Source organism: Petaurus breviceps, unplaced genomic scaffold, assembly GCF_028583685.1.
Source record: "Petaurus breviceps papuanus isolate PSGF00001 unplaced genomic scaffold, PetGlider_PUasm1.0 225, whole genome shotgun sequence".
Lineage (NCBI taxonomy): Eukaryota > Metazoa > Chordata > Mammalia > Diprotodontia > Petauridae > Petaurus > Petaurus breviceps.
In genome coordinates, this window is record NW_027185889.1 from 22,706,462 (window position 1) to 22,726,569 (window position 20,108).

The 20,108-nt window shown below is 41.9% G+C and overlaps 1 protein-coding gene and 1 long non-coding RNA gene across 9 annotated transcripts in view; one reads left to right on the forward strand and one right to left on the reverse strand.

Moving 5' to 3' along the window:
* MYBPC1 (myosin binding protein C1) overlaps positions 1-20,108 on the forward strand; it is a 179,129-nt gene that overhangs the window by 132,338 nt on the left and 26,683 nt on the right. For all 8 annotated transcript variants that reach the window (XM_069095234.1, XM_069095233.1, XM_069095240.1 and 5 more), the window contains 12 exons: positions 2,136-2,302; positions 3,426-3,558; positions 5,018-5,142; positions 7,215-7,320; positions 8,327-8,493; positions 10,186-10,348; positions 11,696-11,802; positions 13,047-13,180; positions 14,331-14,490; positions 16,763-16,867; positions 17,519-17,707; positions 18,828-18,962. In XM_069095234.1, coding sequence (XP_068951335.1) covers positions 2,136-2,302; positions 3,426-3,558; positions 5,018-5,142; positions 7,215-7,320; positions 8,327-8,493; positions 10,186-10,348; positions 11,696-11,802; positions 13,047-13,180; positions 14,331-14,490; positions 16,763-16,867; positions 17,519-17,707; positions 18,828-18,962 — 1,691 coding nt within the window. The remainder of the gene's footprint in view (positions 1-2,135; positions 2,303-3,425; positions 3,559-5,017; positions 5,143-7,214; positions 7,321-8,326; positions 8,494-10,185; positions 10,349-11,695; positions 11,803-13,046; positions 13,181-14,330; positions 14,491-16,762; positions 16,868-17,518; positions 17,708-18,827; positions 18,963-20,108) is intronic.
* LOC138166739 (uncharacterized) overlaps positions 1-20,108 on the reverse strand; it is a 60,118-nt gene that overhangs the window by 6,788 nt on the left and 33,222 nt on the right. The window lies entirely within an intron of this gene.

Below are 20,108 nucleotides of genomic sequence, written 5' to 3' on the forward strand. Positions count from 1 at the left end.
ATAGATAGATAGATAGATAGATAGATAGATAGATAGATAGATAGATAGATAGATAATGTCTATACATGCACATTTTAGTTGCAATTCTCCAAATCTTCCAATTCCCCAAATCTTCCTGCTGAAAAATTCAGAGGATGTGTTTATGGCAAAGACTGCTTATAGACCTGGGGAATCTTTTAAATGATTACCAATGTCCCAACCTCAGAACAATTTTCTCATAAAGCTTTCCAGTTTCCCTCAGTTAACAGAGGGGCTGTAACCATTGATTTAATAAGCTGAATGTAAGGGCTCTGGCCTTAGGATTTTGAGGACATATCCTCACATCACCCTGCCCAAGTAGTTTCTGGACTTCCAGAGAGAGAGCTGCCCTATTGGGAAATGGCCTAATTTATACTCATAATTTATCTGCCACATTCTATTTTGCCAGAAATTTATAGCAGCATTCTCTCCCCAGTCTACTTAGTAAGTAGGCTAAAGCTCTAAGTAGAAGATCAAGCCTCCCAGAAAAAAAGTCAGAGGAGTAGGTAACCCAGCCCCATGTAAACAGAAGTTTACTTTATCTATCCCCACCCAACCCCTGCTACGTTCTAGTAGCTCCCAATGCAAGGATCATGGGATACATCTATGAGAAATCCTGGAAGAAATATAATTGACATGGATAATCATGCTTTGATTAAATTTCATGTAGTGAGAGTCTCATCCAAACCAGCATGATTCACAGTAAGCAGTTGTAAAATCTTAAAGTAGAACTAACTGAGGACAAAATAGCACACAAAGGCACATAAGGAACATTCAGCTGTTTGCTCAAAGACGTGCTTCATCTTGAGCCAAGGTTCAATGTTGTTGGTCTCTATGAATGGGCAGATTGTGGATGTGTCCATCCCATAGTTGAAGGACTTTTTTAATCAGTGACCAAAGGTTTGTTGGAACCTTCTGCTCTTTTATCATGGATGTGTCCACAGAACTCCAAGAGAACAATAGCTTCACAGGCCACAATGGAAACAGAAACTTTAAACTTTATCCTTATCCTGTGTTCCTTGCCAAAATGTTCATCCCTTTTAGGGAAATGCATTTTCCAGAGCACTTTTGAATCAATAGTAAAAATTGAACTCACCAAAAATTTTAGTGTAGCCATTAGAGGAACAATTTGAAATGGTTGGTGTGTAAAAACCCAGTTTGGCAAAGGTAAATAAATGTTTAGTGGCACTTCAATGTCAACAAGTGGGTCCTCTCTCCAAACCTTCCCATCCAGTGCTATTCTTCTCAATACACTTCCATTGGGGTCTACCCAGTGTTTTGGGAACCATCTTCTGGAACTCAACATTGTATGGAGAACAGAAGAACAGGTGGACTGTCCATAATTTCTCAAAATAATCACATTTATTTTTTTAAACTTGCTTTTATCAAATAAATGGTTTTAAAACCAACACATTTATGAATCAACATTTGTAAATACTATATTTGTGTACATACCTATATATATAGTAGGGACTAGCCCTTAGATTTCATTGTAGAGCCTTTGAGGGTCTCTTAGGGCACTAAGAGATTAAGTGACTTGCCCAGAGTCACATAGTCAGCTTGTATCAGATACAGGCCTTGAACCTTGGTCTTCCTGACCCTGAGGCTAGTTCTCTATCCACTCTACCACACTGTTTTTCATGCATTGTACTTATTTCCCTCTGTTCTCTATTAACATCGAAATCTTCTAATATTAAGTCTATTTTTAACAAATTCATTACCCAAATATGAACATTTAACCTCTTCTGGAGTATTACCACACTCAAGTTTTAATAAGGTATTATCAAAATAGCTTTCAAAAATGAAAAGAGAAGAAAAGCAAAGCAAGAATAGAGTATTTGTAAAACAAAAACCATCTCTTGCTATTTCAAAAAGGAAACTTTATGACCAGAAAAACTAAAATACTATTTTCAGTCAGTGATTTTGTTTCTATGGACCTGAAAGCCCCCCTAAAATTTAATTAGAAGACAATGAGACCAACTATCTGCTTTATCTCCTCAGACCTTTGGTGGGAATTTTGGTGTCTTACCTGCCAACGTTCATCTTGGTCTGTCCCTTCTTGAAAGGACAGTATAGCTACTCTACTCCGGATGGCTAACACCCTTTGCCTTTGGTAGGGAAGTCAAGCAACAGGAAGAAGAGCCAGAAATAGATGTGTGGGAGCTTCTGAAGAATGCCAATCCCAATGAATATGAGAAGATCGCCTTTCAGTATGGCATCACCGATCTGAGAGGCATGCTCAAGCGTCTGAAGCGCATGAGGAGGGTTGAGAAGAAAAGTGCAGGTATGTAGAAAGTGAAATTTCTTTTTAAAAAACCCACAATGTTGTTTGGATTTTTTTTTTTTTGCTAAAAAGGTTAAACCAAGTAGCCAGATGTAAATGATATATGGAACTGATGGAGGGGAGGGGAGAAGCAGAAATTAACTGAATTTAACACTGAAACTGATCATTAACTCCTAAAGGCAGTGTTTTTGTATCATTTTCCAAGGTTGCACAGATACAATTCTTTTCCTGTTGATGCAGAGTTTACTTTGAGAATTTGGAGTCACAACCATAAATCCATTCCAGTTATGCTTTAAGAAGGTCATACCAATAATATTTGTTTATGCTGTACCAGCATGTTTCAATGGAAAGAGCCCTGGCTTGGAAGTCTGCAGTCCCAGGTTCTAATCTCACCTCTTAAGCTTACTACCTATGTGACCTTGGGAAAATCATTTGACCTCTTAGGGTCCCAGTTTTCTTATTTGGAAAATGAAAGGGTTGGATTAGATCATCTCTGAGCTCCCTTCCAACCTGAGATCCATGATTTGGTTTACAAATGAAGTTCAAAAAATAATTTGCCCAGGATCACACAGGCAGGATTTGAACCCAGATTTTTCTGGCTCCAAGTCTAGCTCTCTACATACCACGTTGATAGAATTCATCTCTGTATGAAACTCTGGAAAATGACATTGGTTATGTAGAAAGTGCAAAATCATGCTAATCATATTAGAAAGGATTTTGCTGAAATAATAAATGTTTCCTCTCATCTTAGCCCCTTTTAAATGTTTACAATTCTGGTGCTCTCACTCTGGGAGACACCAGTAAATTTTCAAAGAAATGTCTCAAGGTCACGGAAAAGACAGTTTCTTTCTTTATTTTACCTTTTTTTAAAAAGTATATTATTTCTTTTTCAAGCCTCTGTTTTTTAAAATGTGTCCACGTTGCATACACAAATAGACATGGAACCTAAAAGCTTGTTTTGAGGTTTGACAATTGAGTATGGAAGATACAAAAAGAAATTGTCCCCTGGTGAGCCTTTTTATAGGCACTCTCATTGCTTTTGAATGTATTTTTCCTATTTAAATTCTTGGTCCTCACACTTTTTTTTCCTGTTTCTAATAATCCTCTTTCCTTTCCCTTCCAGCTTTTTCCAAAATTCTTGATCCTGCCTACCAGGTAGACAAAGGTGGTAAAGTCAGATTTGTGGTGGAACTGGCAGACCCAAAGTTAGAAGTGAAATGGTACAAAAATGGTCAAGAAATACGACCCAGTACAAAGTAAGTGTTGAATTCATGGATGCTGATGGGATCCTGGATTTAGAGCTGGGGCAGGGGGCAGGGGGAACTTCCAAGGCCGTTTTGCAGATAAGGAAACTGAGGTGAAGAGGTTTGAAGTCCCTTGCTTGAGATCACCCAAGGAATTGGTGACAGGGCTATGGTCTGAACCCTGGTCCCTGTGTAATGCTACTTGTGAATAAAATAAAAATTTGACCTCACACTACTTCATGTTTTGGAAGGCAGGCATTTATTTGTCGTAATAGTTATTGCCAAAAGGTATGATGACAAGTGGAAACTGGAGCCCAATATTTTGGCGCATTTGGAATTCTGGTGTTGTATAGATAAAACATACAGATTCAGACTGCGGTTCTCACTCTTTGGTCTCTGGTCAGCCTTCACAACATCTGATTCATAAACTGATGCCCTTAGGCATGTTATGTAAGTGAAGGCATCTTGGTGTAGTGGGTCCATCTTAGGGTGTGCAAGACCTGGGTTCAAGCCCTGCCTCTGACAAAGGCTGTGTGACCCTGGGCATGTCACTCAACCTCCCAGTGCCCCAAGCAATCCTCTGAGACTATCAGTGAGATAGAAGAAAATCAACGGGTGTTTTCTATGCCAGTAAAATTTCATGTGTGGGCCCTATCCCAAAAGTAAATAAGGAAATAAAGAATTTGTGAGATATAAGAGGGGGAAAGGTGAGATGTTTCATAAAAATCAGGGGAATTCATGATCCCACAGCAGGACATCAGGGAGCAGACCAAATTCTGGGCTTGGAGTCAGGAGCACCTAGAATCAGATCCTGCTGGTGAAGCAGCCCAGCCCTGTGAGGACAGGCTAGTCTTTTCATCTCGGCCAAGCCTCAGGCAATCCTCTAAAACGTGTCAGTCAGTCAAGAAGCATTTTCTGAGTGCCTACTGTGTGCCAGGCACTGTCCTGAGCTGGGATCGCAAATATGAAAAGAAAGCCCTGAAGCAGCTTATGATCTAATGAGGGAATAAAACATAGAAAAGCAGAAAAGCTGAAGGTGGTGGGGAGAGGGAAGATTCTGGGCCTGAGGGTGCCATGAGCAAGTCCAGAGGAAACAAAAGGATGGCTAGTCTGAAATGGAGGTTCTGGGAGGTGCTTCCCACCCCCCCGACCCCCCCATCAGAGGGAGAGGTCCTGGGGCAGCAGCTGCAGACCAGGGAGGTGGGAGTTTCACGGCTGACATGCTTTTTACAGGATAAAGAGTTTCCTGTCAATGAAGTCAGTCCCCAGGTGAAAACATCCATTATCCTTATGCAGCATTCATGCCATGAATGAAAAGTCAAAAGAATAGGCTAGATTTCAACGTTCAGAGCTGTTGAATTTAAGAAGTTCGCACTGACCAACTTACTTTTTTTAATTATCATTTTGAGACAACAACAAAAAAGTCAATTTCACTAAACATGAGTTTTCCCCCTGTTCCTTTCTAAAACAGATACATCTTTGAGCACAAAGGAAACCAAAGAATCATGTTTATCAATAACTGCCAGATGACAGATGATTCTGAGTATTATGTGACAGCTGGGGATGAGAAATGTTCCACAGAACTCTTTGTAAGAGGTAAAATTACTTAAATCACACTAATTATTTTTTTGTTTTAAAGCAGCTGCTTCTGTTTCTGCTTGGGTTAATGACCTGAGAATTCCTCCTTCGAGCTACTTACTATTTTGCCTCATTATATCCTGGATGCACTGGACTAACTTTAAAAGTCAGGATCTTAAAGATTACATAGGTTACAAGAAAGACTGCTGGTGCCAGTTTGAGGAATTCACTCAGATGTCCTTTAGGTCTTTGTTTCCTAAAAAGCGTGTGGTGACCTTCTGGCCTGTCTGAACAGCTGTTTGCTGATGTCCTTCCTGCAGTTCTTTGTTTTCAGCAACATCCTCTCTGCTTTTCATAGTCATTCCCTGCTCCCCATCCACAGACCAAAGCCAAGAAATGGGGAATAATTAAGTAGAGAAGACCCCAACCCCTTCACATTCCAACAGGAAATGCCAAAATTTAAAAATACCTCAGTCACACAATTTGGCAACTAAGACTACTTCAACGAGGATCACAGAGTTTTGAAAACAAACTATTTGATATTTATAGCAAAATTATGGAAGTTCTGCCCTCAAGAGAGCAGAGATTGTTACTGAAATGTGACATAGAGAGGTGATTTCATTTCCACTTGATTAAATGAGTCCTTGGGTTTCCAGAGTAAATGTAACCTTATATCCAAAAACTATTTGTGTTGGGTGTTACTTCTCTCCCCACCCTAAGGTGGATCCAGTATATCAGGCCACTCCAATAAGTCTGTAGGTGTGTGCAGTCTGAAAAAGACTGATAACCACTACTAATCAAATTTGTCTACTGTCTTTGGTTCTCATAATCAGTAAAACTAGGTTAAAAAAAAAAAGCTACTTTTCTGTTGTGACTTAAGGATATGGACCATATGAGGAATCCCCCTAAGGCAGCATGGTACTGTGAGCTGATAACTCAATTTGCAGTCAGAGGACCTGGGTTCAAATCCTGATTCTGCCACTTACTCCCTGTGTGACATAGTTACTTCATCTCCACCCACCCTTCCATTTCCAGTTTCCTCCTCTGTAAAAGGGAAGGATTACACTACATAACCTCTGAGGTTCTTTCCAACTCTGGGAGGCCCATGATCCTATAGAACCTTATTCATTCACACCATGAAAATCTGATTCTATGCCCATCTGCCTAGGCTTTGGCTTTCCCTTACCACCAGCTTCATTCAGGGAGAGATAATCAATCAGGCCCAGTACAACATGGAAACTTCTAGAAGGCTGCCATTTGCTCAGAGACCATTTGTAGAGTGCTATTATTTGAACACTGTTCCAAGATGAATAAAATGGTCTACTCTATATTCTCTTTACAGCAAAATGCACTCAGAATGGAAAACTTGAAACCTATGCCATCCTGAGTTCTTAATCTGGGGTCCATGAGTAGATTTCAGAGTGGCCCTGAAGTTGGATAGTGGTGGGGATCACATTTTATTTTCACTAACCTTTGGTTTCCTTTATAATCGTATGTATTTTCTTTTATGCATTTAAAAACTATGATTCTGAGAAGAGTCCCTAAGCTTCACCAAACCATCTGGCGGGTCCAAGACACAAGAAAAAATGTGGACCCCAGATCTAGGCTAGTGGTTTCCACTGAATGTTGTAGATTCCTTCTTTCATCAGAAATATTGACCATAGAAGTTACTTAGGGAACACTAGGAAACTCTTTTCTTTCTCTTTATCTATTATAATCAAGAAAACCTGGATTCAAGTCTTGCCTTTGATACATGCAGGCTTTGTGACCCTAGACAAGCAACTTAATCTCTCAAGGCTCTAGGCAGTTCTCTAAAACTAAGATGCAGGAAAGGTTCTGATTTGCACTGGAATCTCCTTCCATCAATTGAATCACAGTTTATATTAAATCCTAGTGTAGCTCATCTCCCTGTCCCTACATATGTCTATACCAGCTCAGAGGAAGAACCGCTGATAAACAAGAAGGGGGGAGGGGGCGTCATGTTCTTCAGGGCCCTCTAGGAGAGGCATCTGGTTGGTTAGGAATCAGAGGATGAAAGTCTGTGTGACCAGGGCCTCTGATGACTTTGGTTCATTTGTCTCTCACTCTAGAACCCCCAATAATGGTGACCAAACAGTTGGAAGACCTCAATGCCTACTGTGGGGAAAGGGTGGAGCTGGAGTGTGAGGTGTCTGAGGATGATGCCAACGTGAAATGGTGAGCAGGCATTCTCCTCCCTGAGGAGGTTTTTTTCAGGAGGCCATTTTCAAATGGACAAAAACGAGAAGACAAACACGTGACCTCCTGGGAAAGTACACCACCCTATAAAACCTCTCCATCCCTGGACCAAACCTCCCATTCTGGGTCTTATTTCCCAACATGTCAAAATAGATTCCTCATTAAAAATGGTGATGAAAGTTTGGGGAAATTTCATTCCCAGAACTGATTGCAATCAAAGTATGCCATGTCTACGTAGAGTGGCAGCCAAAAGTTTCCAGAAGCACTTTTGTAAATGAAAGGTATCATTGCTCTTGGGAGAGATATAAATAGTTTCTTCCACGTTTATGCTGACATTTGCAGAATTGAATACTGAAACTAAGATGATTTGGCCTAAGTGACACAAATGGTATAATAGGAATTAATTGGAGTAGATGCATTCTAGCATGGTGCCAGAGCTCTATTTAAAGGGATCCCATCACTGTCCTGTTTGAAAATGTGGTGACTGTAATTTTTAGTAGCATTTTTCAAAGGCCACATGTTTATAAGGCTCCACTTATGAGGGGCCCAGACTCGGGGAATAAGAAGGTGATTATCTTGGGCGGCTAGGTGGTACAGTGAGTAAAGCACCGGCCCTGGAGTCGGGAGGACCTGAGTTCAGTTCCAGCCTCAAACACTTAACACAAAAAAACTAGCCGTGTAACCTTGGGCAAGTTACTTAACCCCCAATTGCCCTCCAAAAAAGGCCAAAAAAAAAAAAAAAGGAAGGTGATCATCCCCCTACCCTCTACCCTCAGTCAGTCAACCTCTGGGGTACTGTGCTCAGCTCAGGCTGCCAGAGTTTAGGAAGAGACCCAGAGAAGCTGGGAAGCATCCTCAGGAAGGTGAAATCTGGCCAGGTCAAGCAAGACAGGTGTATCTCAGGCATGGAAGAAGGAATTCAAGGCACCCTAAGGTTTCTAGTTCTCCATGAATGATGTGGACATTTTTCTCATTTTTCACCAAGGTTTAAGAATGGTGAGGAGATTATCATCGGTCCAAAGTCCAGATACCGGGTCAAAGTGGAGGGAAAGAAACACACCTTGATCATAGAGGGAGCCACCAAAGCGGACAGCGCAGAGTACTCTGTCATGACCACAGGGGGGCAGTCCTCTGCCAAACTGAGTGTGGACCGTAAGTCTTCCTACCCTGCGTTTCAGATATCCAGGACCAGATTGTTTCTCACTTTTGTCAATACTGATAACAGGAAATTAAGGCAGCATGCAGCAGTAGAAAGTATCCAGAAGACCTGAGTTCAAATCCCAGCTTTCCCACTAACTACCTGTGTGATGTTGGGCATGTCATTTACCTCCCTGGGGTTCAGTCTCCTCAGCTGTAAAAGGAGGGGGTTAAATCAGATGACCTCAGAGGGACCTCCAGCTGGGAATCTGTGATCATTGGGAATTTTCCAACTCTTCATTTTCTGCTTATGTGAAGGGAGGTCAAACCAGATTAAGTTTTAGCCAAATCTTTGTTTCACATTAGGCCAGGGTATCCAACTTGACACAGAACATTAAGTCATAGGGTGAAGACAGAAGAGACCAATAGAAAACGATGGCCAAGGACTTTAAAAACAGAATGTCTGGGGTGGCTAGGTGGCACGGTGAATAGAGCACTGGCCCTGGAGTCTGGAGGACCTGAGTTCAAATCCAGTCGCAGACACTTACCACTTAACTATGTGACCTTGGGCAAGTCACTTAACCCTGATTGCCCTGCCTTCCTTCCTCCTAAAAGGCAAAACAAACAAAAAAAACAAAAACAGAATGTCACATTTTAAGGTTATTTCAAATTTTACATATAGTATTTCCTAGCTTGAAAAGAGGAAAAGTGGACACTTGCACATAATTATCATCAAGGCACAGATGTCTGCCCCTCTCACCCTATCAGGGGAGGAAATTCCCTCTACCAGTACAATCAACACTTTCTCTGCAGTTCTCAGCACCTTGGCTAGGTGGCGCCATAGGGCACAGAGCACCAGCACCTGAGTCAGGAAGACCTGAATTCAAATTCAGCTGTGTGACTCTAGGCAAGTCACGTAACCTCCACTTGCCTCAGTTTCCTCAGCTGTAAAGTGGGAATAATAATAGCACCTAACTACCGCTTAAATAAGACAATAACTGTAAAGTGCTTAGCACAGTCCCTGGTACATAGTAGGCACTTTGTGAATTATTATTATTTCTACTACTAACAATAATTATTTATGGTCTTAAAGAGGTGCCTAGAGCACTGAGAGATTAAGTGATTTGCTCAAGGTCACAGAGCCAGCCTGTGCCAAACCTGGCTCTTCCTGGTTCAAGGCCAGTTCTCCATCCGTTAAGCCATGCTACTTTTCATGTTCCATTTCCCTCATTAGACCGTGATTGTCCTGAGGATAAGGAGTTTCATTTTTTTCTTTTGTATTCCTGGCTCATAGTAGGTGCTTAGCACATGTCTATTAAGTGGGATGTTCCAGCCAAGAGCCCTCTCCTGAGAATGCTTTCAGAGCTCATGTATTCAACAGGGTGAACGTCTTAAGGAAAAGTCATGGCCCAGCTGAACATAATGTTACACGTCGACCCTATGTCACTCAGAGAGGGATGACATCAGGAACAACCCCTTGACTCCCTCCTACCTCCCTTAGCTCCCATCACTTTCTGTACATTATCCTAATTAGAAGTCTCTACACACAGATCAGGCATAACGCTGCCATCAGGATTTTATCATAACTACTTCAGTCACAGACTCTTCAGATGTGTCCATGCAAAACAGTAGGCGTTAGGAGGTTCTGTCATCAAGACCAGTCCACAGCTTCAGTCCTGCATTTCTCCATTTTATCCACTTCCTTAGTGAGACCCCTGAAGATATTGCAGCCATTAACAGACTTAACTGTGAAACTTGGAAAGGAAATCTGCTTGAAGTGTGAAATCTCTGAAAACATACCAGGGAAATGGACTAAGAATGGTCTACCTGTTCAAGAAGGTGAACGTTTAAAGGTCGTCCACAAAGGAAGGTAAGCAATCCAAGACAAGCCTTCATTAACACCCTCTTCCTGTGCCTCACATGTGGGATTTGAACCCATGTCCAAAAATAGTGTTTTGTCCAATGCCCATGACTGGGCTCTCAGAAGTCACACCAATGAGACACGAGTTCTGGAGTTCCTACCAAGCCCAAAAGGCTTTCATCGAAATGTGTATCTGCTTTCCAAAGACCTGACTAGCTGTGTTTAAAGAGATTCATCCCTTGGCTGGCTGAGAGGCTGGCTTTTCAGCCATACCAACCGATGGAGAACATCTAATGAGTTGTTGAAGGTCTAGAATCTGTATTGGTAGAGAGAGCCACCAACAAAGCCATGGCTCCATGTAGTATGGAAGATGTATCATCAAGCTATGTTCTCTAGTTTTACTTGTATTGATTATCTATTGCTTATTACTCCATAACAAACAAAGCCTAACTGAAAGATAACAGATGGACAGGGAGTTGGGTTAGATTGGAAGTCATTGGAAGGACTATGGAAGGACATGGACGAGACTAAATGGGAACAGGAGGGATGGGCAAGTTGGGATATGCACCAGTAGAGGGGACCTACAGCATCAAGGATGGCACAGATCCATGGCCACAATGTTCAAGCATGAAGTAACTAAACAGAAAACTCAGGCCTATGTAACAGGCTGGCTGAGGGCACTGAGGTCATGAATTGTACATAATCCAGAACTATGGCTGAAAGTGGGCAGCCACAGAGAATAATCAAGGTCCAAACTTCTGTAGCCTGTCTGAGCTGAGCCAGTCAGTCAGATCATGGCCAACTCTCTATGACCCTTGGCTCTACATATAGTCTAATCCTTGTATACTGGCCTGTCTATCCTTCAAGGCCTAGGCCAAATGCCACCTCCTCCACGAAGCCTTCACAGAAACCACTGTCAAAACCTCTCCCTTCTTCCTCTGCCTTCATAGAGCACTTTTGTGCCTCTGTTATGATCTTATTACTTCTTACTGGATGCTGTTAGTTGCATATGTGTTGAACATCCCCTGTTAGCTTGTGAGTCCTGAGAGAACAAAGACTTATTTTTACCTCTTCCCCCTTGCTAAACTAACACAACCCAACACCTAGCCCAGGGCTTTGTCCAAAGAAGGTTTCTAATAAGTGGTTGCTGAATAGGAAACTGACATCAAAGATGGTGGTGAGTTGGGACCTTGAAGAGCCCAGATCACCCACTAACATACCAGAAGAGCTCAAAAAAAAATGTACCAGAAAGAACAATGACAAAGAAAACCAAAGATAAATTACTATGAGCTCCTCTGTCTCATCTAGGACGCAAATAGATGGTTGTTGAATGAATGAATGTTTCTGTCTTCATAGAATCCACAAATTAGTGATAGCCAATGCTCTCATTGAGGATGAAGGTGAATACGTGTTTGCACCTGATGCCTACACTGTGACCTTGCCCGCCAAAGTTCACGTTATAGGTGAGTACACAAAGGATGCCATCGCCATCTCTAGAGGAGGCTTTTGTTCCTACTTTAGAATTTAAAAGTCTTTCATATTATGTGAAATTTAGAGACAAAAAAATAGATAAATCCAGTCAGGCATAAAGAAACTGGCAATGATGGACCTCAGACTTCATTTTTCCGTTAGAATGGGAGCTCCTTGAGAATGGGAACAGTGCTTTACCAATAATAAGCACTTAATAAATACTCTATTCATCCATTCTTCCTCAGTCCCCTCATTCAGTCACTGAGCCCAGTCTATGTAAGCTCTTCTGTGTCTGTTGTATACATTCTTTCCTTTCCATTCCCCAGGCCACGACTATAATTCAATTTCTTGTTATCTCTTGCCTTTAGTTAAGTTAACTTTAGTTAAGTTACGAAGTTTTCCCAATGTCGAGTAACTAGGAGGTGGAGACCTGGGTGTCAGGCCCAGGTATAATATTCACATTCCTAATCTAGAATTCTTCCTTTTTTTTAAAGTTAATTTATTTATTTTCAGTTTTCAACATTCACTTCCATAAGTTTTAAATTTTCTCACCCTCCCTCCTCTCTTCCCTCCCTAAGACAGGATGTAATCTGATATAGACTCTACATATACATTCCTCTTAAACATATTTTCATGTTAGTCAGGTGTATAGAAGAATTAGAATGAATGAGAGGAACCATGAGAAAGAAAAAAAAACAAAACAAAAGAAAATAGTCTGCTTCGATCTGCATTCAGACTCCATAGTTCTTTCTCTGGATGTGGACGGCATTTTCCATCATGAGTCCTTTGGAATTATTTTAGGTCCTTGCATTGCTGAGAAGGGCTAAGTCTATTAAAGTCAGTAATCTAGAGTTCTTTCAAGGACCATGTCATATTTCATAAGACCTTGTCTTATTTCCATACGAACCATGCCTTATTCACTTTTGTATCTCAAATGATACCCAGCACAATGCCTTGCACACATTAGATATAATGATGGATCAGGGGGCTCAGTAGTAGGGGGCTCCCTCTACCAGTGCACCCACCACAGGATCTTAGATCTAGAATTAGAGGTACATTGAGTCTAGCCTCCTATTTCACAGATGAGGAAACTGAGGCCCAGGGAATTGAAGTGATGTGTCTGAGGTCATATAGGTCACAATGATCAGAGATAGGATTTGAACCAGGTCCCCTGACTCCAGGGCCAGTGGTCAGTCCGAATGATGATGTGATATTAATAACCACATCTGACATTCAGATCCTCCTAAGATACACTTGGATGGCCTGGATGCTGACAACACTGTGACCGTCATTGCCGGCAGCAAACTTCGCCTGGAGATCCCAGTCAGTGGAGAGCCAGCCCCCAAGGCCCTGTGGAGCCGGGCAGACAAGGTACAACCCATCTCTTACAAGCTAAGCCTTTTATTAAGCCTTTCCTTTGATCATCAGCACAACTAGTGAAACTTCCCTAATAACAAGTTACATTTAAATTAATTTCAGTGCATAATTGAATATTTTGAAAGTCTATATCCTCAAGTTTGTATAGTGAATATATGAGGGATTAATTCTTTCTGGGATAATTAGCCCAGGGAAGAGGAAAGTCATATGATTCTGCTCAGGGACATGGTTTTTTTTTGTTTGTTTGTTTTGTTTTGTTTTTAGTACTTCTGGTTTGAAAAATAGCTAAAGACAATTTAGATTATAAGTTTAAAATGGGGTGGTTTCATTTTAATCTGATCAGTTAACAAGTATTTATCAAATGCTTGCTTAGTTCCTGAAACTTGGATTTCATGTGGATTTTCTTTGCCCCTGCTTCCTTACTCCTCAGGTTGATTTGCTTTTTTTCTGTCAAACTAAAGGTATTACAGTCAGGATGAATTCCTCATTCAAATCCACAGGAGAAAGACTTATTCCTCCTGGGGGAACAGACCTATTAGAGACAATCCACCCTGTGGATTGGACTGGATGCCTCTGAGGATCCTTCTATTACTGAGATTCTAGGACTGTGTAATTCAGATGATCTCTTAATTCCTTTCCAGCCCTAGATTCCACAGAACATAGATTTTATTAATTTGACATGGGGTGGGATTTCTGAACTTTTCCCTTCCTGCCTTTCAAAGCATGGCTGCACCCCCAGCTGACTATCCTTGAGCTCCTCCTGTCCATCAGTACCAGGAACCTTGACTTGTTTGGGTTGAGGCCCCTCTGGCAGTCAGTCTGGCAAAGCCTATGGACCACTCCTTAGAATAATGTTTTTAAGTAATGTAGCAAAATGTTAAATTTCAGTTAAAGTTCAGTGAAACCAGATATAGATAGGTAGATAGATAGATAGATGGATAGATATATGTATAGATAGATACACATACATATATACATACACACATATATGTATATATATATATATCATATACATATATGTGTATTTTTTCCATCTAAAAGGTAGACCCCCAGTAAAGAAGCCCTGGTAGAAACAGTGTAGGCCCTGGGGATTCCTTGCCCTCTTCAGTGGAAGTACCATTTTGTTTCTGCATTTCCTCCCTAGGCTATTGCAGAGGGTGGGGGTCGGATACGAGCAGAATCCTATCCAGATAGCAGCACTTTGGTCATTGATGTTGCTGAAAGGGAAGATTCTGGTGTCTACAACATCAATCTCAAAAATGAAGCAGGGGAGGCACATGCCAGCATCAAGATCAAGGTGGTTGGTAAGTTCTCCCCGGTGACCCAACATACCCTAAGTACAAGTTAGGTATCTCTGGTGCTATCTCAGACATCAAATGGGTCCTGGGCAACTAGATTTAGTTTGTTACAATCTTTTTCTTTTCCTTTTTTTTTTGGGGGGGGAGGCAGGGCAATTGGGGTTAAGTGACTTGACCAAGGTCACACAGCTAGTAAGTGTGTCAAGTGTCTGATGCTGGATTTGAACTCAGGTCCTCCTGAATCCAGGGAGGGTGCTCTATTCACAGAGCCACCCAGCTGCCCCTTGTTACACATCTTTTTAAGAAATGTGACCTTCTGGCAATAGTGGGATAGAGAACAGACTTGGAACCAAGGAGTCCTGGGTTCAAGTTCTGTATCTGTCAAATTGTTATTGTTCAGTCATTTTTCAGTCATATCTGATTCTTCATAACCCCATTTGGGGTTTTCTTGGCAAAGATACCAGAGTGGTTTGCCATTTCCAGAAGAGAAAAAATTAGGTAAATAGGATTCAATGACTTGCCTATGGTCACACAGCTAGTAAATTTCTGAGGTCAGATTTGAGCTCAAGAAGATATCTTTCTGAATCCAGACCTGCTGCTCTATCCACTGACCCTAGCCACCCTCTCGGACAAATACCGGCCATGTAACTCTGGGAAAGTCACAAAGCCTCTCAGTGTTCTAGGTAGCTCTCTGAAACATAGTTACAAATGACTTGCCAGTATATATCAATGGAGAGAATTTCTACACCTGTGAAATCACACATCTGTATAATAACAATAATAATAATTCAAACAACTTGGCTTTCACAGAGTTAATCTTTATCTCAGGCTGTTTTGTCATGGTGACCACCTTGGGCCCCTCAGGGCAGCCAGCCTGAGCCCATTTGGGGCTGGAGAAGTGGGGATGGAGCCAGGGTGAAGGCCAGAGGAAGAAGCTGCATGCAGTACTGTTTGGGGGGGGGGTGGCTTAGAAGAACTCAGAAGAGGGCATGAAGATGTGTCAGTTCACTGTACCCCCTCAGTTCTGTGGGTTTAAGCTGCCATTCTCCATGACATCTGTGACCTTCATTTTGAGAAACAATCTAGTGGCAAAGGTGTAAAGGGACTTAGATTTGGAGTCAAGAGACCCAGTATCACCACTTTGAGTGTGAGGTAGAGAGACAGAGTACAGTTGAATGACCACGGGAGGATGGAGCCTAGGAACATGGGTTTGAATGCCACCTCCACTGTTTACTAACCATGACAATGATCAAGGCATTGAATGTGTCTGAATCTCATTCTCCTCATCTTCCAAAATGTAGAAGGGCTGTACTATGTGATCACTAGGGGCCCCCTCTTCACTCTGTATCACTGATCCTATTACCTCAGGGAATAAGACTGGCAATTCTGGTCGCTGGTGACAGCATCACCAAAAATACCTCTGTACTCCTTTTCTTGGCCCTTGTAATTTCATTAAAATCTAATTACAGAACAAATATTCCATTCTAGATAACTAGAGAGTAGTGTCTATGATGGCCCTTGGGTGACTGTCATTTATCTGCTCGATGTATCTTCTGATTCGATCTCTATCTGAACCTAAAAACAATAAGAGTGTCTAAGATTTATCAATTCTTTGTTTCTCTGTCTCAATTTTGCTCTTAGATATTAAACCCCTTGAAGGCAGAGCCTCTGTCTTGTTCATCTTTGCATGCCCCAGCACCTACCACCACACCTTGCATATAGGTTTCCCTTTCTTCCTCTCTCTTCCCTTCTCTCTGTTTCTCTCTCTCCCTATCTCACCCCTCCCTCTCTTCCCTCTCCCTTCCCCTCCTCAATGCTCTGTAGCACTTGGTCTGTCAGTTTCTCAGATGAGGCCAATGATTCCCTAGAGAGTCGTCCAAGCCATAGATGCCATTTCCCTCTCTCCTTGTCTTCTCATTGCTTCTCCCCTCCCCCTTTCTCCATGTTAACCGTTTCCTTGTTCCGTCTCTTTCCTTTTACCAGCCACCCACACATTTGTCCCTTTTGGCAGGTGTTTTATTTACCCCAGTTACTCAAAAGAGAAAGAGAGGAAGCAAGGGACTACAACTTTCCTTTCATTTCATCTGTCTCCCCCACCCCAGTTTTGATTCCTTCTCCTCCCCTCTCTATTTACTGAAGTTAGATTGTTAACTGCATCCTTATGATTGATAACTGTATCCTTATGACAAAAGTACTTTAAAAACATTTCTTATTAATATGATTTTCATAGAAAAAGTTCTTTTCCACTTAACATTTTTCTCTGTTTTGTCTGTCCCAGATATCCCGGATCCTCCATTGGCGCCCAATGTGACAGATGTGGGAGACGACTGGTGCATAATGAACTGGGAGCCACCAGCAAATGATGGCGGCTCCCCTATCCTAGGTAAGGCCTTGCAGGAAATCCACAGCATGATCAAAGAGCCGGGTATGCTTTATGGTTATCCCATCAGAGGTGGCATCTAAAAGTCATCCCATAGAAGATAAGGTGTTACATAACTTAAGATAACACTGTTTTCCATCTGAAGTCTTACTCAGGTGCAGTTCTATGGAACAAAGGTGACCTGGGTTCCTGAAGGCCATGCTAGTGGAGCATAAAGTCCCACCAGGCTGGAAAGATTTCAAGCATGGACCCAATGCTTACTGCATATCTGTTATCTGAGGATGAATTGGAACTAAGATCATTCATTGTAATTAATATTTAGTGTTGTTTTCATTTGAATTATTGTAGTCATTGTGCATATTGTCTTGGTTCTTCTCACTTTGTTCTGCATCAATTCATACAAGTCTTTGTACATGCTTCTTTGAATTTCTCATGCACAGTGATATTCCATTACATGTATATACCACAGTTTCCTTAGCCCCTTCCCAACTGACAGGCACTCACTTGGTTTCCAATGCATCTAGCTTGAAAGTACAAGGTCCATGGTGCTGTGATTCATTTGTAGAGGAAAAACCTGTCTTCCAGAAGCTGTCTTTGCTCCCTACAAAGGCCTGGAGAGATGCACTTTAACTCACATGTTGTTCTTCCCCCCAGGATACTTTATCGAAAGGAAAAAAAAACAGAGCTCTAGGTGGATGAGGCTGAATTTTGATCTCATCAAAGAAACGACATTTGAGCCCAAGAAAATGATTGAAGGTGTTGCCTATGAGGTTCGGATATTTGCTGTTAATGCCATTGGCATCTCCAAGCCCAGCATGCCCTCCAAGCCTTTTGTGCCCTTGGGTGAGTAAAAAGTTGCATATCACCCAAAATGTAATAATCATACTGAGCAGAACATGGCAGCCATGGGAGACAGTCAGGAAGTGCTTCAAATGTAGCTCTTGTCCATCTTTTATTGAACACCCACTTTGTACTTTGCATTGTGAGAAGTAATGCTATGTAGTGGGAAGGGTTTTGAACATGGTGGTTCAAACCCACCCTCAGCACCATTTCTAATCTCTCTGAGCCTGTTTCCTCATATGTAAAATTTTAAAAACATAAAATTTCCTACATCTATAAAATATTCTCTCCCTACTTTATGAGGTTGTTGTGAGATTCAAATTCACACACACACACACACACACACACACATGTGCTTATTCACTCATTCATTTATTTGTAATGCTAGGTTTGAAGTCAAGAAAACCTCTAACATTTTTTAGCTCTATGATTATGGGCAAGTCACTTAACTTTGTGGCTAAAAAGACTCTGTAAGACTGTAATTGATGGAAGGTTACTATGATGGGTTGGTCCCCTGTCATTTATGTCTTGGTCAGACCATTTCTAGAGGACTTTGTTCAATCCTGGGCATTACAGTTTAGGAAAGACATTGATAAGCTTGAAAAAAAATTCACAATGGCAGCTGGAATAGGGAAAACCTTGATTCCATGCCTTTTGAGGATTGGTTGGAGTAATTGGCTGTGTTTAGATTTGGTAGACAGGGTGAGAGGAGACATGCTAGCTGTCTACAACTGTCTGCAAGCACATACAAGACCTAGCATGTAGAAGGGGATCAGACTTGTTCTGTTTGACCCCAGGTCCAGGAGTCATGGGGAGAGTGACTAAGAGGCAACCTTGGGTGTTATATTGGGAAAATTTGACCAAAAATCATAGTTGTTCACAAGTGGAATGGTCAGCCCCAGAGGGGAGTGGAGGTTGGAAAAATGCATGGCAAGTCTTGTACAAAATGTTTTTTGAAGTCTTCTCCATTGTAGATCTCCAAGTAGGGCAAGTCACTTCTTCTCTTTGGATGCCTACTTGTCAGTTGTGTTGTTGTACGGCTGACATCCCTTGTGACTCCAGAATTCTGTGATTCTATGATCTCTCATACTATGGGCTTTTCCCTCTCTTTTCTTTTCTAAAGCGGTAACCAGCCCCCCTACTCTTCTGGCTGTTGACTCTGTAACTGATACTACAGTAACGATGAAATGGAGACCCCCAGACCAGATTGGTGCAGCAGGGTTAGATGGCTATGTGGTCGAGTATTGCTTTGAAGGAAGTAAGTAGCACCCATGAAGGTAATCTTCCAAGGGCTTACAATGATAGCAATCATTGGGGGAGACATTTCCCACTATGTTTTCTCCCTTCCGTGGGGGGGGGTCATCTCTTTCACACTAAGAACAAGGCTGAAGTGAATTCTTTAAAAAAAATTATAAGGAATAAAATGTAGCCCTGTCTGTATTGAGTAGCTGGTGCCCCCCAGATAAGCCTTCTCTTGGCAAGCCTGGTGACCTAGGCTCTGTGCAATTCTGCTGAGAGTCAGGAAGTAAAAAGTCCAAGGCAATTTCAGGACTCATAGTCCTTTCATTAATGGAACTGGGTCTTCCACAAGATAACCAATGTTTGTTTAGGATGAATGGGTTGAACAATCCTACAACAAACTGGTGCAGGGAGAGAGCTCAGGCTTTGGATTCTGGTTCTGCCACTTATTACCTGCGTGACCTTGGGCAAGTCACTTCTTCTCTTTGGGCCTCAGTTTTCTTATCTGTAACATGAAAAGACTGGACAAGTTCACCTCCATAGCTCTTTCCATCTCTAAATCTATTATCCTGTGAGATGAGCTATTAGCCTGACTGCCCACCCCAGTGGTGCTCCAAGGTGAAGCCACTGACTCATGTGCAGAGACTTCACATAGAACTGAGCTTCCCTTGTCCTTCACATGATAAACAAACAATAAGGAAATATAAAGGATAATTTCTTTAAAAAGCTCTTTCTCAGTATATGAAGTTGACAGACTTGTGTCCTGACAGTCACGAAACGGGTTCAGCCCCTGATCAATATGCCTTGTCCCATGTCTTGGTGATAAAAATCACTCCTAAGAACAGGAAGGGAAGAGAGAAGCAGTGGGGGGCAAGAAGGGGTGGGGAGAGGGGGAACACAGAACTAAGAGGCAAGGAACACAGAGACAAATGGTTGGGAAAGCACAAACCAGAGCATTTCCTACAGCCCTAAGAGGGGTGGGATAGGAGCAAGATCTCCTTAGTTCTTGGGACTGCTTCCTTGTCAAGAGCCAAAGACAGACATGTAAGTCAAGTGCAGAAATCAGGGAGTCAAAAGATAGGTAAGCAAACCTGCACTCCTTCTAGCTTCCATCTTCATTCTAGGAGATCTTAGGTAAGTATCTCATCAGAGAAGCCTACTAACT